Raw genomic sequence first — 16,645 nt, forward strand, 5'->3', positions numbered from 1 at the left:
CGCGGCGATTGGCGGGCGGCCGGCAGGCACTGGCGTCCCGTCGTGCTTTGCGGGCGGCGCCTCACCCCGAGCGCCGGGCACGGCCCTTCCAGGCCGCGGGTCCGCCCCCAGCCCCGGGGCCCCGCTCCGCCTTCCCCGACCCGCCCTCCGCGGCGGCAACCGGCTCCTCCCAGCGCGGGCAGGCGGCGGGGCGCCGGGGCTGGCGGTGGAGGGAGGTGTTTCCCGCCGAGGCGGCGAACTGAGGCCCGAGGTCAAAGGTCAAAGGTCGCCGTGAGGCGCGGAGGAGAAGCGAGCGCTCTTCCCGCAGCAGCCAGGAAAGAAACCGCCGGTACCGGGCTCGGTTCTCCTTTCCTGGCGCTGGGTCGCTAGGTTCAGGGAAGGGCAGGGGCCGAGCGGGAGCCTGTGGCCGGGTTTCCCTGAGGAGGCGGGGGCGAAGCCGCCGGAGTCTCCAGAACGATGCAGTTCTTGGGCCGGCTGGTGGACACCATCAGCAGCGTCACCCAAATGTTCACAAACCCTTACCGGGTGAAGGAGGTGCCGGCTGCGGAGTACGCCGCTCACACCTGCCTGAGGGAGGAAGGCAGGGTGGCCCTCTGTAAGAACAGCCTCGCTCGCTCCTGGGATTGCCTGCTGGTGAATCCCCAGAGCCCGCACGTCGCTTTCCGGTAAGTGGCGGACCTTCAGCCGTCGCTACTCGAGTGTGAAGCGCGAGGCCCAGAATCTCTGATCTCGGGACCGCAGTGCTCTGTGGGTGTGGGGTGGCGCGTTGGATCAGCAGGTGGGCTCATGAGGAGCGGGAGGCTCCTGCGTGTGCCGGAGGAGCTGTTGTCAAAATGGCGTGCGAGAACGGGGCAGAACTGAGTCCAAACACTGGGACAGCGGGCAGCTGTGAAATAGATACTCGGGCCAGAACACCCACAGGTACCTGCACCTCTGCTCGTACCCGTTGCTCTTTAGCATCTGGAGCATGGGATACTTCAGCCCAAAAGTTAACGTTCCTCAGGAAGAGGAGATGCTCTTTGCTAGCAATGTAGGCTCCCTTCTTCCCTTGGAACAAGTATGGCACCAGCTGAGGAGGAAAGTCCCCATCACTAATGTTTGGAGAAGAGCTGTTTCTCTCAGATACATGCGATGTTGTTTCTTTGAGCAGGACCAACGCCGCGTTTGCCTTTCCTTCAGGCTCTTCCAGCTCGACAACGAAGCAGATGCCCTGGCGCGTTTTGAGCAGTACGCCAGGCAGCTGCGCCCTTTCTACGAGAGCTCGCACCAGCCCTTGTCGCTGGAGGATCTCCAGCAGCTCAGTGACTGCTTCCGCAACCACCCCAGCTGGTCCCCGGCACACGTCGCGGTGGAGATTGGCCGTCGTGAGAATTTCCGGCACAACCACGTTCTGAGGCAAGGGGCGAGGAGGGGTCTCTGGTGGGCCTGGTACTGGGAGCGAGGTTGGGAGGGCGGGCGAGGCCAGACCTGGGTGTCCCGGTTTGATGTACCAAAGCAATGTGGGCTGCTCCCCGGGGGAGCTTCACACCTGTGGTTACTGCAGAGGTCAAGTTTAAAAGTGCCAGCCTTGGTGTGTGTTGCCTGAATAATGGACGTTGTAGCAAAGGGTCCGATGGTTGCTGTGAAAGCCTTTTGGTGGGCTTTCAACCTGCTGCTGCGGACGTGAAAGCCAAGAGCTCTGGTGTCTGAGGTAAAGAACTGAACCATTGCTAGGGGAAGTAATTAGGCTCTTACAGCTGTTGCCGAGCTGCTTTTCGGGGTTGTGGCTGACCACGAGAGAGGAGGTGTAGTAGGACTCTTTCTGGAAGCGGTTTTTGGCCACAAGCCCTTGCTCTCTTTCCGTGGGGAAGTTCACTGATGATAGGGGAGCCTAGTCAGCAGTTAGGGAACTGGGGGACCTGGCAGCACCTCCCCCAGGTGTCTGTCTGTAACCTATGTTCTTCCTTCCTTTGAGCAGAGGGAGCTGCTCCCATATGGGGGACAGAGGAAGGGGCAGCGTGTCAGGAAGGGGGTCCATGGCAGGGCTGCTTGGGAGCACTTCCCTGTGCTCCTTCCCTGGCAAGAGGCTGGGCGTTTGTGAACCTCGTGGTTCGCACCACCTGGGCCCATCGCAGACACAGAAGGTACCTTCGCATTGGCTCGCAGCGCAGCTGCACGTCCTCATCTTTGCAGCCCTTCCTTGGCCTCACGTTAACTCCTCTTTTGCAGCTGCGTGAACAACACGGACAGCGAGGATGGCTGCACCCCGCTGCACCTGGCGTGCCGCAAGGGAGACATGGAGTGCTTGCTGGAGCTGCTGGAGTGCCACGCGCGGGTGGACATTACCGACAGGAAAGGGGAGACTGTTTTCCACTACGCTGTGCGAGGGAACAGCCCCCAGATCATCGAGGTGGGAAGGGTTTCAAAGCTGGGGGCAGTGGGACTACAGTGGGTCCTCTCTATGCTGTGAGGAGGGAGGCAGGAAAACAGCTGCAGACAGGGGAGGGGAAAGTCAGTTTCCTCTGCTGCTTCGTCAAATTAATTCTTGAGGGTGGTTTCAGCCTCTTTCTTCCCCCTTTACTGGTGCTGTTTCCTGTAAGGAGGCTCCAAATTCCGCTCTGCAGTGGAACAGGGATATTAAGCAAATTTCCTCAGAAAGTGTCCTTCACTGGCATTTATATCATCATCCTGCCTTTCCTCAGGCCCTTGGCTGTCCCTTCTCTGTCTCCTCCAAGCGGGTTATCTGGTCTGGGCAGAGTGCTCCCGTGGGGGAGCGTGTGTTTGGGCTGCCGTGGGGGAGCGTGTGTTGCCTGCAGACTGAAGGACACTTCTTAGCCGCCCTGGGCTCTCCTGAGCTGCAGAACCTGTTGTTTGAACCAAGCGGCCTTGCATGGGGGACGGGGCTCAGAGCCTCGAGGCAGAGACGGTCTGAAGCCAGAGGTGTTCTCCGTTGCTGAGAAGCACTGGGCAGAGTGACGGGGTTCATTAAGGGTATGGATGGCCTTCCACATTGGTTCCTCAGATCTGTCAGCTCCCCTGCACCCAGTGTGAGCGCAAGACCGGCTCTCCCCTACGCCTGCACCCCCTTCGGTTGCCCAATAGCTGTTGTGACAGCTTTTCCTTCGCCTGCCAGGCTGTGCTGGGATTTCCTAATGAGTGATGGGGGAGGGATGACGATCGAGGCTTGCCATGCTGTAGAGCAGGGCAGTTAAGACCTTTGTATTAAAAACATTTTTCTGTTGGTGGCAACTTGGCTTGTAGCTACAGAAATACTTCCAGGTCTGATCTGTCTCCTGATTATTTATTTTCCCTCTTGGTTCCTTGCTAAACCATAGAAAAGAAACTCTAAATTCCAGGTTCTCTTATGCGCGGCAAGGCTTGCAGGGTTTCCCCAGTATGGCAGTGGGATCTTTTCCGTAACAAATCAGTCAGCTGGTAACAGGTCTAAAATTTTCAGGGAGAATAAGGAAATTCTTCAAACGCATTCCCAGATGTGTATTTTAAACAGAATCCTGTTTGTATCCGAAAGAAGTGGTGGGGTCACGGGGGAAGTTGAGCCCTTGCCTTCTGACTGGCTGTGGTAAGTGATGGGGCTGCAGCAGGAAAGGAAGCTATTGGTTTCAGTTAGCGTTCCGATTTGGTTGGGCTGAGCTTGGCTCAAGCAGTGTTACTGTTCTGCAGCTGACCATGACAATCTTCTTCAAGGTTGTGCAAGCCCTTTTTGGCTGAGGGGTGTCTCGGAAGCACGTGGGCCAGAGGAATAGGGCACAGAGAGCAGCGATCAGCCCTTTGGGAAGACAAAACAAGGAGCTGTGTTGGAAGCAGGGGTGTAGAGGACAGACTGTAGTGTCACGTGGAGCCCAGTGCTCCAGAGTCTATCCTTGGAGCTCAGAGAGAGAGAGACAGCCCTCTTCCGTGTCTCTCCATGCGTATTTATTGTCTCCTCTTCCCAGCTCCTGGGCAGAACCCCAACTGCTGGCTTGGACCACCTGAGCCATGAAGGGCTGACTGCTCTGCATCTCGCTTGTCAGCTGGGCAAAGAGGACATGGTTCGGTCTCTGTTGAAGTGCCGTGCCAGCTGCAGTGTCACGGGGACACTGGGCTACCCCATCCACACAGCACTGAAGTTTTCCCAGAAGGGGTGAGTAACCACTGGGGCAGCCAGAATAGGGCTCTTCCTCCAGTCTGGGGACCTGTCTGTTTGCTCTGGGTTGTCCACACTTTCAGGGTAGAGCTCAGTAGGAAGATGTCCTTTGCTGTCTTCTCCTGCGTCACTGAGTTGGCAGAACAACAGAGAAGTGCTGGTGTGGAAAAGAAAGAAGCCCTTTCAGAAGGGCTCCTTCCATCAGGAGAAAGACATAGATTTAAAAAAAAAAAAAAAAGTGAAATACTTTTTCTCAAAATGAGCTGAGAGAAGATGATTTACTGATGCTTAAGTAGTATTGCTAATTGCTGTACCTCTGACTTTGAGTGCTCTGCTCTTAATAAGCTTTCATCTCAAAGCCTAGTTATTCCTGTCTCCTGTGGGCCAAAGGTACTCTTGACTCTTAATAACACGCTCTGGAACTGCGTCAAAAGAGACACGATGTTTACTCCCTGGTTTTTTTTCCCTGGAGAAATTCGATTCTCTTTGTGGGTGCTTTATAACGCTTCATTTTCGTCGCGTGTCCGAGCTCTACAAATAGGGCTCTCAACTCAAGACTAGCTGCAGCTAGCTAACTTTTCAGCATTTTGAAAAGTGCTTTCTAACACGACAGACACATGCACAAGCCAAAAATGTGCTTAGGTCCCTTATTTTGCAGTGTGGCTCCATCTCTTGTACATGTTTTATTTGATGGTGTTTCAGAGTGAGGAGCGTATGCTTGCTTCTGAAGTCTGCCTGCCCACACTTTCTAGGCAGTAGATACCAGTCTATTCACACCAGGTGTGGTCTTTCTCTCACGGGGGAGTACACAAATTCTTAATTTCAGCAAGTATTTGACTGTTTCAGTTTTATCCCCATGTTTCCATGGAGAGAGGGAGAAGAATTTCCCCTGAGCTCTCAAGCGTTTCCAGAAATGCCATATTCCTGTATTGGTGAAGCACCCAGATGTTGCTCCACAGCTTGGAGCTGGGAAGAAATTCTCCTGCTTCCTCTGAACGCTGTGCTGCTTGTACGCTTCCTATTGCTCCCTTCCTTTCTAAAGAGAGCAGAGCAAAACTGCAGCTGAGGAACTTGCAGGTGTTGCAGAGAGCCTGCTGCTGCTGAAGGGTTTCCTGAAAGGCTCCTCCTGGGCGGGAGGCAGGTGCTGATGTGAAGGGAGGTCTTGAGTCAATATGGCAGCCACCCATCCCCCCATCTCCCTGTCTTTGCTAGGTGTGCCCAGGCCATCCTCGAGGCGGATGCCAGCCAGGTTTGCTCCAAGGACCCACGCTATGAAGCCACTCCGCTGCACTGGGCGAAGAAGGCAGAGGTAAATGGAGCCAGTCCGTGGTGAGGGCCTGTGCTGCCACCCAGCACCTGGTTAATTCCTCTTGCTGCTGCCCTGTCCCTCTCCTGAGTGCACGTGCTGAGCCCTGGCAGCGTCAGAGTCCAGCCAGCAGCCTGGTGTTGGGTTCTCTTTGCCCTGTGTGCACCATTTGCTGCGGGAAACAAAGCAGTGGAGCCTTGCAGTGAAACAGACTGCTGGGCTTTTCCTAGTTCTTCATCCTTGGCTGTGAAACTGCCAGCTTGTCCCTTTTCCCTTTTTGCTGGGGAAATTGCAGCACTGTCACTGAAGCACGCTTACCCCTGGGGGGAGCTCTCCTCATTACCTGACAGTTTCATGGAAGGAAAAGGATTGATACCTTAAAAACTGCCAGGGGAGTGTGGGGTAGGCACAGGGTGATGGCATGTGGGTTATCGTCCATTTCCTGCCAGAGATGGGCAGATCAGTGGTGCGATATGCCATGCTGGAGCACCTGTATGGTGCTTGTTGCAAGCAGAGGACATTCCCATGGCAGGACCATTTTCCCTCCTGCAGCATCACATCCCCCTCAGAAGTGTCCTGTGGAGGTTCAGAGCGGACATAAATCTGCTTGGCTTATAAAGAGGAGAAGCTCAAAAAGCAAACTTGTTCTCTCCACCCTGCAAGGATTCTGGCCTGAGTAGGAACTGGTTTTTTTTCTCCATTGCTCTCAGCCAGTTGCTGCACTTGCATATAAGTCCCAGAACATCCAGAAGGTCTAGTCAGGCTGTGAAACCACCAACTAGTTCTGTGGTAAAAGACAGAGAAACCCTGTCTTCAGTGCTTGGAACAATGCAGCTGGCATCTTGCTGGCAAGTTATATCCAGGCTAAGGCTCCCTCCTCTTCCCTTGCTTTGCTTGCCATGAGACCTGGGCTGTTTGAACAACCAAGCGGTTGTCCTCACGATCACTTTCTCTCTTCTTGACCTGGCACGTACACGCTTGGACACAGATGACACGGCTGCTGCTCGAGTACGGCTCCGAGGTGAATGTAGCCAGTCGGACGGCTGACATGGCTCTGCACATTGCGGTCAAGAGGGGTCGCTTTGACTGTGCCATGGTACTGCTGACACACGGGGCCAACACCAACGCCAAGGGTCAGGACGGCAACACACCACTGCACCTGGCCATGAAGGTCAGTTTTCTGCAGAGGCTGCTGGGAAGGAGAGAGAGGATTTTCTTGAAGGGTTGAGGCGGGGACAGACTCTTTTGAAATCCTGGCTGTTGTCTTTCATGGGGTGATCCCGTGTGGGTGCTTTGGCTAATGAAAAGAGGAGGGAGGGAATGAGAGATGATGTAGCCAAGGGGAGCGTGGCTCTTGACTGAGCTTTCTCTTGTCCCCTAGCATGACCACCTGGATATCATCAAAGCCATTGTCGTGTTTGGAGGAGATGTCGAGATCCCCAATGATTTTGGGGAGACACCAGGGCTGTTGGCAGCCAGGAGCAGCAAAGGTGAGGGAGCATGTCGGCAGCCTTAGAGGGTGAACCCAGCATCCTGTCTCCCCTTGGTGGCCAAAACTATGTCTTGGGGAGAGGTGGAAACATGCCAAGCGTGAGTGATGTTTCTCCAACATGCTTTTCCAGCTTCTGGTCACTCGTAGAGTAGGCATTTCCTGAGCTAGTGGTGTAGGCTTTCTATTAATAACCCTTGACGAATTTCTCTTCTGTGAGACAGAGATGCAAGAGGAAAAGCTGGCACGCACTCCCCCTCTTTCAAGCCATGGTGTCGGGCACTGCAAACTCACAACAGGATGAGGCAGTGCTGCTGAACCGCCCAGGCATAAATAGGTGTGGGCAGTTCTTCTGTGACAAGAAGTGTGTGGCACGCACCCTTGAAGGTGCACAGCGTTGGGTACTCCTGCTGTGCACAAGTTCTGCTGCCTGGTGTTAGGGGAGAGATACCCGGGACGTGCTTTCCCCTTCCCTGGGTCATCCCAGAGGTTTTATGAGGGTCGGGGCTGCTGTGGATTTAGCAGAGCCCCTCCCAGTGTGTGCGTGCACTGATTCTCTTTCTGATCTGTGACTCCCCCTTCGTCACCTAAGGTGTGAACCGGAAAGTGCTCTTAGACCTGCTGCAAACTGTAGGGACCGAACGCTGCCTCCCACCCAATCCCGACTCCCCAAGCCTGGCATCATCTGCCGCCTCCTTCCTGGAAGGCCAACCTTCCTCGCGGAGCAGCTTCAGCAGCTTAGGTAAAGCCTCCCTGGGCCCTCCCTCCTTCTCCTCCCTTCTTGCTTCGCAGTGCTGTCTCAGATCTCTTCTTCAGATGGGCCGTGCTCTGGTGACTCTCTCCTAGCTCTCAGTTTCTGGTGACTCTGTCCTCATTCAGCTGTTGCAGGATCCCGTCTCTTTTCTCTGTTTTTCCTGTGTGTGTACTCTAAACTCTTGTACTCTAAACTTTTGTTTTGTAGACCTGACACAATGCAGCTCTGTAAAAAGGAAGGGGAAGACTGATTCCCTCACCCCTCTAGAAGAGACGTAGAACTTAGTTGCCTGCATGCACTTTATCCGCTGGGTCATGTACAGAAGGGGAGGTCCTTGCTGGTCTGCCTTAAGGACCTTCCAGTGTCATGCTGGGCACTAGGAAATTAGAAGCGTTGCTTCTTCAGATCCTGGAGGCCAGCAGCTGGGAGAGGGAAGGGATGAAGCCCAAGGATAAGTGGCCGTGGTCACAGGGTTTACATTGTGCATAGGAAAAGCCTACCTTAGGGCATATGATTGTGTCATAGTTTGTGCTCTGTACTGTCCAGACTGTGTGAATGAGCTCGTGGGTCTATTCTGGGTGCTGAGCTTTCCTCCGCCTGGGAGCTCTGGAGCTTGGGCAGAGGTAGCATGAGGGGTTGTAGAGTGGGCAGTGGGTGAGTTGGCTTGGAGGAAGGCGCTGATCCTCATGAGAGAGGCATGTGGGCAGATAACGGCCACTTGTGGTCCACTTTCCCTCTCAGGTTGGTGATTTCCTTTGCAAAGTCCCTCCTCTGGGGCTAGAGGACAGCACGCCCCCCACCTTGCCAGGCCCTAGAGTGCGTCTGTGTCACCACAAATCTCACTGGCTGGTGACAATGAGGCTTTCTTCTCACCATGGCCTTGTAAAGGTGACTCTCCCAGTTTCAGCTCTGATGCAGTGACAGAGCAAGGCCCTTTTTCATCCTGGACTCTGGCCCTTGAAGAAACTCCTCACCACATTCATTGTCATCCACAGCCACCTTCCTGTCTGGGCGCTGGCAGGAGTATTTAACTTCTCTCCTCCTTTTTTGTCTTCTTTTGGTTTCGCAGGCTGGCTTCTCACCTAGGCTGGACTGGTGCCCTGCACCCAGGGTGGCCTGGGTGTACATCAGCTGAGGGGTAATGACAAGCCACCCTGTCCCCACAGCTCTCCTGCCTAGGTTACCTCGCAGGAGTAGATGTAGGTTTTACCTTATGGCTTGCAGTAAAATGCATAGTGGGCACGCTGCTAGGCTCTGCCTTCTTTCTCACCTACTATGCTGATCGTCTGCTTTTACAAATCCTTCGTCTTTGCCAGTGCATCTCCAGCTGCCTGCTCTAAAGGACAGGGTTTCTCCTCTTCGGTGCGGAGTTTAATCTGGGGGGTGCCTGTTGGCTGTGGGTAAGATGGCTTGTGTCTCCTGCAGGGAGCTTTATTTGATTGGGAAGGGAGTTGGATGTTCCCTGTGCAGTTATGGTGGAAATTATTTAGCACAGGGGTGGGAGGTTTGGGTACCCTTACCAAGATTCTTGGGCACAGAAAGAAAGTAGGAAAAATAATTGAAGGTTTTCTAATAGATTAAGTATGATTTGGTTGACAGATATCTCTGAGGCACATGTCAGAGGGTTCAGGTAGCAAAGCGGTTTCTAATTTTTTTTTTTTTTTTTTTTCCATTTTGCATGTTCATGGCCCTCTAGGGTACAACGACCTTCTGTATGTTTCCACAACGCTCGGACAGTTCTTGAAGGCACCAGATGTTGTGGATTCACTCAGTGAGGGTAGAAGAAAGTAAGTGAGGAACAGCTTCTGTCCTTGAAGGTGAAAGCTGTGTGTGTGAATTCCTCCCCACCCACACCTGTGGGTGTGGCATGCTCAGAGCTGACATTATTTAGTGTCCATTGACGTTGCAGTTTTTGCCAGAAATCCCCCTGCACCCTGTTGCGATAAATCTCTGTTCCCGTAAACGACCGCTGCCTGTTGGTGCCTGCAGCCCTGGAGCTGCAGTGGAGCCCGAGCTCAGCAGGTGAAACCGCTGCTCTGTCCCTCCTCTCTGCCACTGGGCACCAAACGCTGTTTTGACTTTGTGATTTCCCCATCTCCATGCGCTGCCCTGACGCTCACCCAGCTCCTTTGCCAGCCTGTGCACTGCCTTGGCAGTGCCTGCACCTCACCTTGCACGGAGCGGAGGGAGGGTGGGCACTGAAGTGCTGCTAGTGGCAACTTAGGGCTGTCTGATTTTTGTGAGGCAATATCTGTTACTGCGTAATAAGGGACTTGGATGCATTTTTGGCCTGTTAACGTCTCTCTGGTGTACAGGTTAGAGAAGGCTAAAAGAGCAAGCGGTGTTGCACCAGCTGTGACGAGGCTTATCTGGCCGTTTTTGGTCTTATTTGCGTCTGAGGAAGCACCACTGGCTTTATTTGTTCTCTGGTGACACTGTCCAGAGAAGTGGTCTTGTTTCCCACCCCCAGGGCCATGTGATCTGTAAGCTGTCCCACGGCTCCTAATCATCTGTGTCTGTCTCTCTCCAGTCACGACCGCCTCCTGTGCCTGGATGGAGGAGGCATCCGGGGCCTGGTGCTCATCCAACTGCTCCTGGCTATCGAAAAGGCCGCGGGCCGTCCCATTCGTGAGATTTTTGACTGGATTGCAGGGACCAGCACTGGGGGGATCTTGGCCTTGGCTATTGTACATGGTGAGGACAGTGCAAATAATGGGCCCCTTCTCGCTGCCATGGGCTGAGCGCTCCTCTGTGGGGAGCAGATGTGGGGTGGGAGCTACCTCTCTGAATCCCAACTGAAATTTGTTGTCCCTGCCAAAGGAGGGAAGGGATATTTGTTGATGAAGGAAAGCCTAGACCTGGCTTTGTGCTCGATTCTCACATCACCTGGCCTTGAGCAGCTTTCTGGGTTTTGGGAAGCGTGTGGTGGCAGTTCTTCCTGCTCTCTCCGTGGGGGTTTCACAACAAGGTGATCAGCACTTTCTGGTAGTGGGAAACTACGCTCCGAGCTTATCCTTCCTCTTTAATCCTTCCCAGTCACGCTGCTGAGGTCTGAGCAGATGACAGGCAGCCTGGGAAGGGGATGGGATGGGGAGTGATGCTTCCCATCTCCAGCTGGTCCTGGAAAGCCCCAGCTCTGATGTGCTGTTTGTTCTGCCTGCCCTTCCTCCCACCCTCTGCTCCTGCTGACGCTGTTGCCCATCTCAGGGAAGTCCATGGACTACATGCGCTGCCTGTACTTCCGCATGAAGGACATGGTGTTCCGGGGGTCTCGGCCCTACGAGTCGGAGCCCCTGGATGAGTTCTTGAAGAAGGAATTTGGGGAAAACACCAAAATGACAGATGTCCAAAAACCCAAGTAAGTCCTGCCTGGGGCTGTGCTGGTTGATGCTCTCCTGAGTGTGCTCTAGACCCCTCTCAGCAGAGATGCTCAGCCTCTCTTTAGAGTAGATGTGGAGGAGTGTGATGTGCAGACTATTGAAGCTATGGGGTTTTTTTCCCATTTTATTCTTATTCTGTCATGTCCTCTCTCACAGGGTTATGGTGACAGGGACATTGTGCGACCGGCAGCCAGCTGAGCTCCACCTCTTCCGGAATTACCCCATACCAGAGACAAAAATCTCCACTGAATACAAGACAAGTGCATCTTTCAAACCACTCACGCAGCCAGACGGTAAATGCTGTGGCAGGGGAGGAGGCTGTCCCTCAGAGACAGAAGTTTTCCTGTTCTTCCTCCCATTGCTCTGAAAATCAAGGTGTCCCAGCAATGGCTCATCCCTAATCTTGACTTGTAGCTTGGTCCTAGTGATGGTTCCCTTTTCTCCTCTCCTCCTCCCTTGGCTTCTCTTGTACCAGGAACAGGGGCTGGCTAGAGAGGTTCATGACGGAGGGGTCTCCTAGAGGAGTCCTGTGTACAGTCAGTATCTTTCCCTGGGCTCTCAGGAGCAAATTAACATGGAAACGCTGTGTGACTGAATCATGCAGCCCCCTCCAGCCTGCTTCTTCCTTTGTCCAGCAAACGTAACTGGTTTATCGTCAAAATAAGCAGCAGTGAAGCTGGTAGAGAGGTGAATTTGACCCAGGAAATGTAGAAAGTGGTAAGAACATATTTTAGAGCCACCCGAAGTAATCCTGTGCATCCAGGCAGAGGCCCTACTGTTGGGAGAGACACAACTATCTAGGGCAGGGTCTTCTGGGATTGCAAGCCCCCCTGCTTTGTGTGGGTGAAGGCAGGGTGCTTCTTGCACAGAGGAAAGTTGCTGCAAGAGGCTGTGTGCTTTCTCTCCCTCCAGACCAACTTGTATGGCGCGCTGCCCGCTGCAGCGGTGCGGCTCCCACTTATTTCCGGCCAATAGGCCGCTTTCTGGATGGTGGGCTGCTAGCCAACAACCCGACCCTCGACGCCATGACAGAGATCCACGAGTACAACAAGACACTGATCAAGAAGGTGAGGGAAGTCCTGGCCCCGACTGGTAACTGGGGCTTTATTTGCTCCACTGAGCCTCTCTTGAAGTGGAAGAGGGTTTGGGAATGGATGCCTCTCTAGTGGATAAACAAGTTAGCAGTGCAGCACCCTAGAAGGAAGCATATGGAGGGGGATATGTGTTGGGAATGGCGGCTGAGAGGTGAAATACCTCTTCTGAAAATGCTGTGAGATGGGGAGGCAGCACCATCAGTCTGTCCTTGCTGCTTTTAGCAAGGATGATTCAGTTGATGGTTGTGTGTGCCCCTTCATGCAGCTCTGCAGGGCCTTTTTCTGCCCAAAAATAAATAGAGAAGAAAATGGTAGGGCGCTCTGCAAGGCTGAAGAGTGCATGCCTTCTGTGGTGTGGCTGGTTCCTCAGAAAGATGACTAACCACTGGCAGCTACTGCTCCCTGTAGCTGAAAGCGGAGGTGTGTTGCCAAAATGAGTGAAAGAGTTGGACTGTTCCACAGTCATCTGGTCCTCCGGCTGATCTTTGGGGTGATCCCATGGGTTTGGGTGCAGCCAGGGGTGTAAGGGACAAAACAATGCAGCTGTTGAAGTCGTGTGGATTATACCTGTCTCGCCAGGCAGTGCTGAAGGGGGAGGATGGGAGAGAGAAAGGCTACCAAGCCTTTTGCCTTTCCTTTCAGAGCTTCCCCAAGACTGCTGTGAAAGACGTGCTCCACCTTAATTGTTGGTCCTTGCAAACAAATCTTTTGTTTTTTCACAGGGTCAGAGGCAGAAAGTGAGAAAATTGGGGTTGGTGGTCTCCCTGGGGACAGGGAAGCCTCCTCAGGTCCCAGTGAGCTCTGTGGATGTCTTCCGCCCCTCTAACCCTTGGGAGCTGGCCAAGACCGTCTTTGGGGCCAGGGAGCTTGGCAAGATGGTGGTGGATTGTGTGAGTACTGGGAGGAGGGGATGGGGGAAGACCCCTGGGGCTGCTTGCCGGGAGGGAGCAAACGTTTCCAGTCTTCAGCTTCTTCCTATTGGAAGAAAATGGTATTTTCTTGGAAATGCTCCATCTATGGCCAATTTGAGGAATGGGTGTAGTTGATAACCTAAGAATTGCAGGAGCACAGCAGGTCTGAGGCCACGTCTGCCTGTTTGGGGTTTCAAGAGCCAAGGGAGATGCAGTTCCTGCAGCTGTAAGCAGCTAAGGTGTAGAAGAGCTGGGGACAGGATGGTGGTCAGTGACGTCTAGGAACATCTGCAGGTGTGAGTTCGTGAAACTCAGTATCTTTCCAGGGAGTGTTGATTATCACCTGAGCAACCTGGACCAAAAAAAATCGTGCCTCAGAAAACAGCAATTCATTTTTCTTTAGAAAAGCTTTGTTATCCCCACTGGGGAAATTAGCAAATGCTAGTGGAGTGGGAGTGTCACTAAGAAAAAACAGTAGTTCAGAGCTGTGGTTAGGAGTGTGTAATAGGCATACATTCTTGGATGCTTCAGAAAGAAGCTCATTAAATGTTGTACATGAAAACATTCCAAATGAATGAAAGCCAGAAAGATCAGAACTGAGATTTTGACTGTAATAATTCTGTTGCATTATCTCCTCTTAGCTTCCTGAAGCCAGGAAATACCCAGAGAGCTCCCTCTGCTTCCCCTGTCTTTTATTTCAGGCCTCCCAGGGAAGCTGTCCCAGGATAGCCCAGAAAACCCACAGTGATCACAGGCTCTACTGGTACTGAGCAGCTCGGACAGAAATGGGTAGAGATGAAATCCCAAGGAGGCTGTGATCCAGACCATCCTGAGGGTTTCTTTAAGGGAATCCGCTCGGTGCTGTGATGGATGGAGGATCTGTAGGGTGCAATTCCTTGTGTTCCAAGGATCCAGGAGCACTGTTCTCATGTTAAAAAACAAACAAACAAACAAAAAAAACCCAAACAAAAAGCCACTCCACTCTTGGTGGTGAATGTTGGCATCCAGGATGCACTTGCTCCTGGTTTTCCCTCTCCCTCTGCGGCTTGTGCAAGTTCAAGTTGGTGCCAGGGGAGGCTCTTGCAGGCAGGGGCAGAGCCGTGTGACAGTCAGGCTCTGACTGTGGGCCTGTTTCTCCTGCAGTGCACTGACGCAGATGGCCCAGCTGTGGATCGTGCCAGGGCCTGGTGCGAGATGACAGATGTCCCATATTTCCGGTAGGAGCTTCCTTTCTGCTCTCCGCAAAGACCTATTTTTAGCCCTCTCGCTTCAGACCTGGCTGTGGCATGCGTCATCCCAAATGGTGTCCCTTCCAGTGGCATGCCTCCCCAGACCTATCCCCCTGCCCCCTCTCCTTGTGCCTCAGTGGCGTAACGGAGGCTGCCACGGCCCGCGCCATGAGCTGATACACCGAGCACGCCTTGTCTGGGGCTGGTTAGTGGGGACTTGTCGCATTCCTGTCTGTGCCCAGCTCGTAATGCCGTCTTGCCAAACGCAGGCTCAGCCCTCAGCTGCACACGGAGGTGATGTTGGATGAGGTGAACGACACCGTGCTGGTGAACGCTCTCTGGGACACCCAGCTTTACATCTACCAGCAGCGGGAGCAGTTTGAGCAGCTGGTGCAACATCTCTGCTGATGTCTCTGACCTGGAGGTTCCTGTTCAGCATCCCCAGGGCAAGGAGCAGCAGACACCGAAATGGCTCGGATTTGCACTTGAACCAAGATGTTGAGGTGGGGGAGGGACTACTACTACTAATGAGGAATTAGTGATAATTAATAGACAATAGTGCACATACACATGTATTCCCCAATGCACCCGTGTATTCCTGGACAGCTGTGAAATGCTGACAGTTCTCTTCATACTGTAGCCCCATCTCTGCTGCTGTGCTGGGTTTCGCTGCCTTGCTGTCTGACCGTGCAGCCCCCATCTACCTGTCTTGAGCAGCTGGAGTCTGACTCCTGTCTGCGCACTGACAAAGCACTGTGCACCTTCCCACATCACAGAATGGGCCATGCCCAGGTAAAGCTTCAGGGATTATTTGGCCCGCGGGAGCCAAGGTGTTTCGGAGTGTTTAGTAGGGGGAGAAGGGATTATTCTTCCCTCAACAAGCCCGCTTTGAAGGGGAGCAGAAATGCCGCAGCTTTCCGCAGTAGATATGACACAGAATGTTGCGAGTGGCCTTGGGAGAAGGGAACCTTTTTGGAGCTGGTTGTCCTCTGTAGCACTTTCCCCTTTTCCCTCTGAGATGGGGTGGCTGCGCAGATACTGCCTGCTCCCAGGGTGGGAGCAGACCCCTCCCAGTTTTGCACCACCTGGCTCGCAGTGTTACTGTTTGCTCGAGGGCTGCGACGTGAAAGCCTGTCTTTACTTGCAGCAAGTTCAAGATGAGGAACAACAGCCTTGGCTTGGTGGAGAGATCGTTTCTCTTTATTCTTAACATGGAACTGAAATGCTCTGAGATCAGTTCCCACCAAAGAAGCTGACCCTGTGACAATTTGGATTTACTTTTTTTTTACCACTGGAAATTCCTTTGTGAATGTCACACTATTCAATGTTTCCGCAGTGAGTTTTGCGTATTTATAAATAATTTATGTATCTATCTGGAGGCATTTTGAGGAGTAACCTGAAAAACTGAATTCTTAACCGTTTGCTTTTGACTGGATGGACTGCTGTTGTGAACGGTACTCCTATTTAAAACGAACATGACCTGAAATAAAGAGAGGTTTGGATTTGGTTCCGCTGTCATGCAGTCCGTGGTTGTCTTGTCTCTCTCTCTCTCCCTCTCTCTCTCCACCCTGCAAAGTCCCAGAGGGGTTCTGAGCTTGCAGTCTCTGAATTTCTTACAGGTAGAAAGTCAGGATGCAGGAGTGCGCTGGAGAGGTGAGCAGCCTGTCCCTGAAGCCGGCCCTTGGGAGCATGTGTGTGGTGTGAGTGGCTGGATGCCCCGCTGGATGAACACTGCGGCCTGGGCTTATCAGTTGCAGGCAGTGGCGAGGCTTTGTACCCGCTCCCGTGTAAGAATCATCTTTGAGCTGATCTGGCCTAAAAAGAGGAACACTGAAAACCCTTAGGATACAAATGACGGGAGAGGGACCTTTAATGTTGGTATCCTCAGGTGGTTCCTGGACAAGGGGACTGCTGAAAGCTGGCTGGACCTGGTGCCCACTGATTCCTAAGGGACACCGCTGGCAGGAGTGAATAGGGCTAAAAACTGATTATCTGCCTTCTGATCTTCACTTTCACAAACGAGATTGTGGAATTAAGGGGCTTTTAATGTGGAGTAAAGGTTTTCTTTTTCCTACATAACAGAGGGGCTTACCTTCCTGTGGAAAAACAAAACCCCACATCTTGGGATGGAGAGAACATGAGCTCCTTTCTGCTTTTTGTCCCTGGCTTGCACTCTATGAGCCTGCACCATTTGCAGGGACTTCCCAGAGTGATGCTGTGCTTGTGCTCCGTGCACACAGGCAGGGAGAGCAGGAGGGTTCCAGCACATGCCTGCCATTGGGGAATCTCACCGAGACTGGGAGGGATGCTAAGAGCCAGAGGGCTGAGGCATAGAGTGGGGGAATATTGGGCAGGGAAG

General features: G+C 53.1%; 1 protein-coding gene across 4 annotated transcripts; it reads left to right on the forward strand.

Moving 5' to 3' along the window:
- Nucleotides 1-100: 100 nt before the first annotated feature.
- PLA2G6 (phospholipase A2 group VI) lies at nt 101-16,250 on the forward strand. 4 transcript variants are annotated; one of them, XR_015259155.1, is made up of 17 exons: nt 101-665; nt 1,180-1,395; nt 2,209-2,389; nt 3,933-4,120; nt 5,336-5,432; nt 6,418-6,600; nt 6,811-6,919; nt 7,511-7,660; nt 9,369-9,459; nt 10,203-10,366; nt 10,880-11,030; nt 11,209-11,345; nt 11,965-12,119; nt 12,869-13,036; nt 14,201-14,274; nt 14,556-14,789; nt 15,906-16,250. XR_015259155.1 is itself a non-coding variant. In XM_086753053.1 (17 exons), the coding sequence occupies exons 1-16, from the start codon at nt 457-459 to the stop codon at nt 14,253-14,255; spliced, it is 2,376 nt and encodes a 791-aa protein (XP_086609179.1). In that variant the 5' UTR covers nt 101-456; the 3' UTR covers nt 14,256-14,274; nt 14,556-14,694. The 4 variants fall into 4 exon arrangements, 3 of the variants coding, with proteins under 3 accessions (XP_086609179.1, XP_010120956.1, XP_086609190.1); XM_086753053.1 differs by lacking the exon at nt 15,906-16,250 and adding an exon at nt 13,699-13,820 and having other exon boundaries at nt 14,556-14,694; XM_010122654.2 differs by lacking the exon at nt 15,906-16,250 and having other exon boundaries at nt 14,556-15,793.
- The last annotated feature ends 395 nt before the right edge of the window (nt 16,251-16,645 follow it).

This window comes from Chlamydotis macqueenii, chromosome 1 (assembly GCF_036417535.1).
Source record: "Chlamydotis macqueenii isolate bChlMac1 chromosome 1, bChlMac1.mat, whole genome shotgun sequence".
NCBI classification, from domain to species: Eukaryota; Metazoa; Chordata; class Aves; order Otidiformes; family Otididae; genus Chlamydotis; species Chlamydotis macqueenii.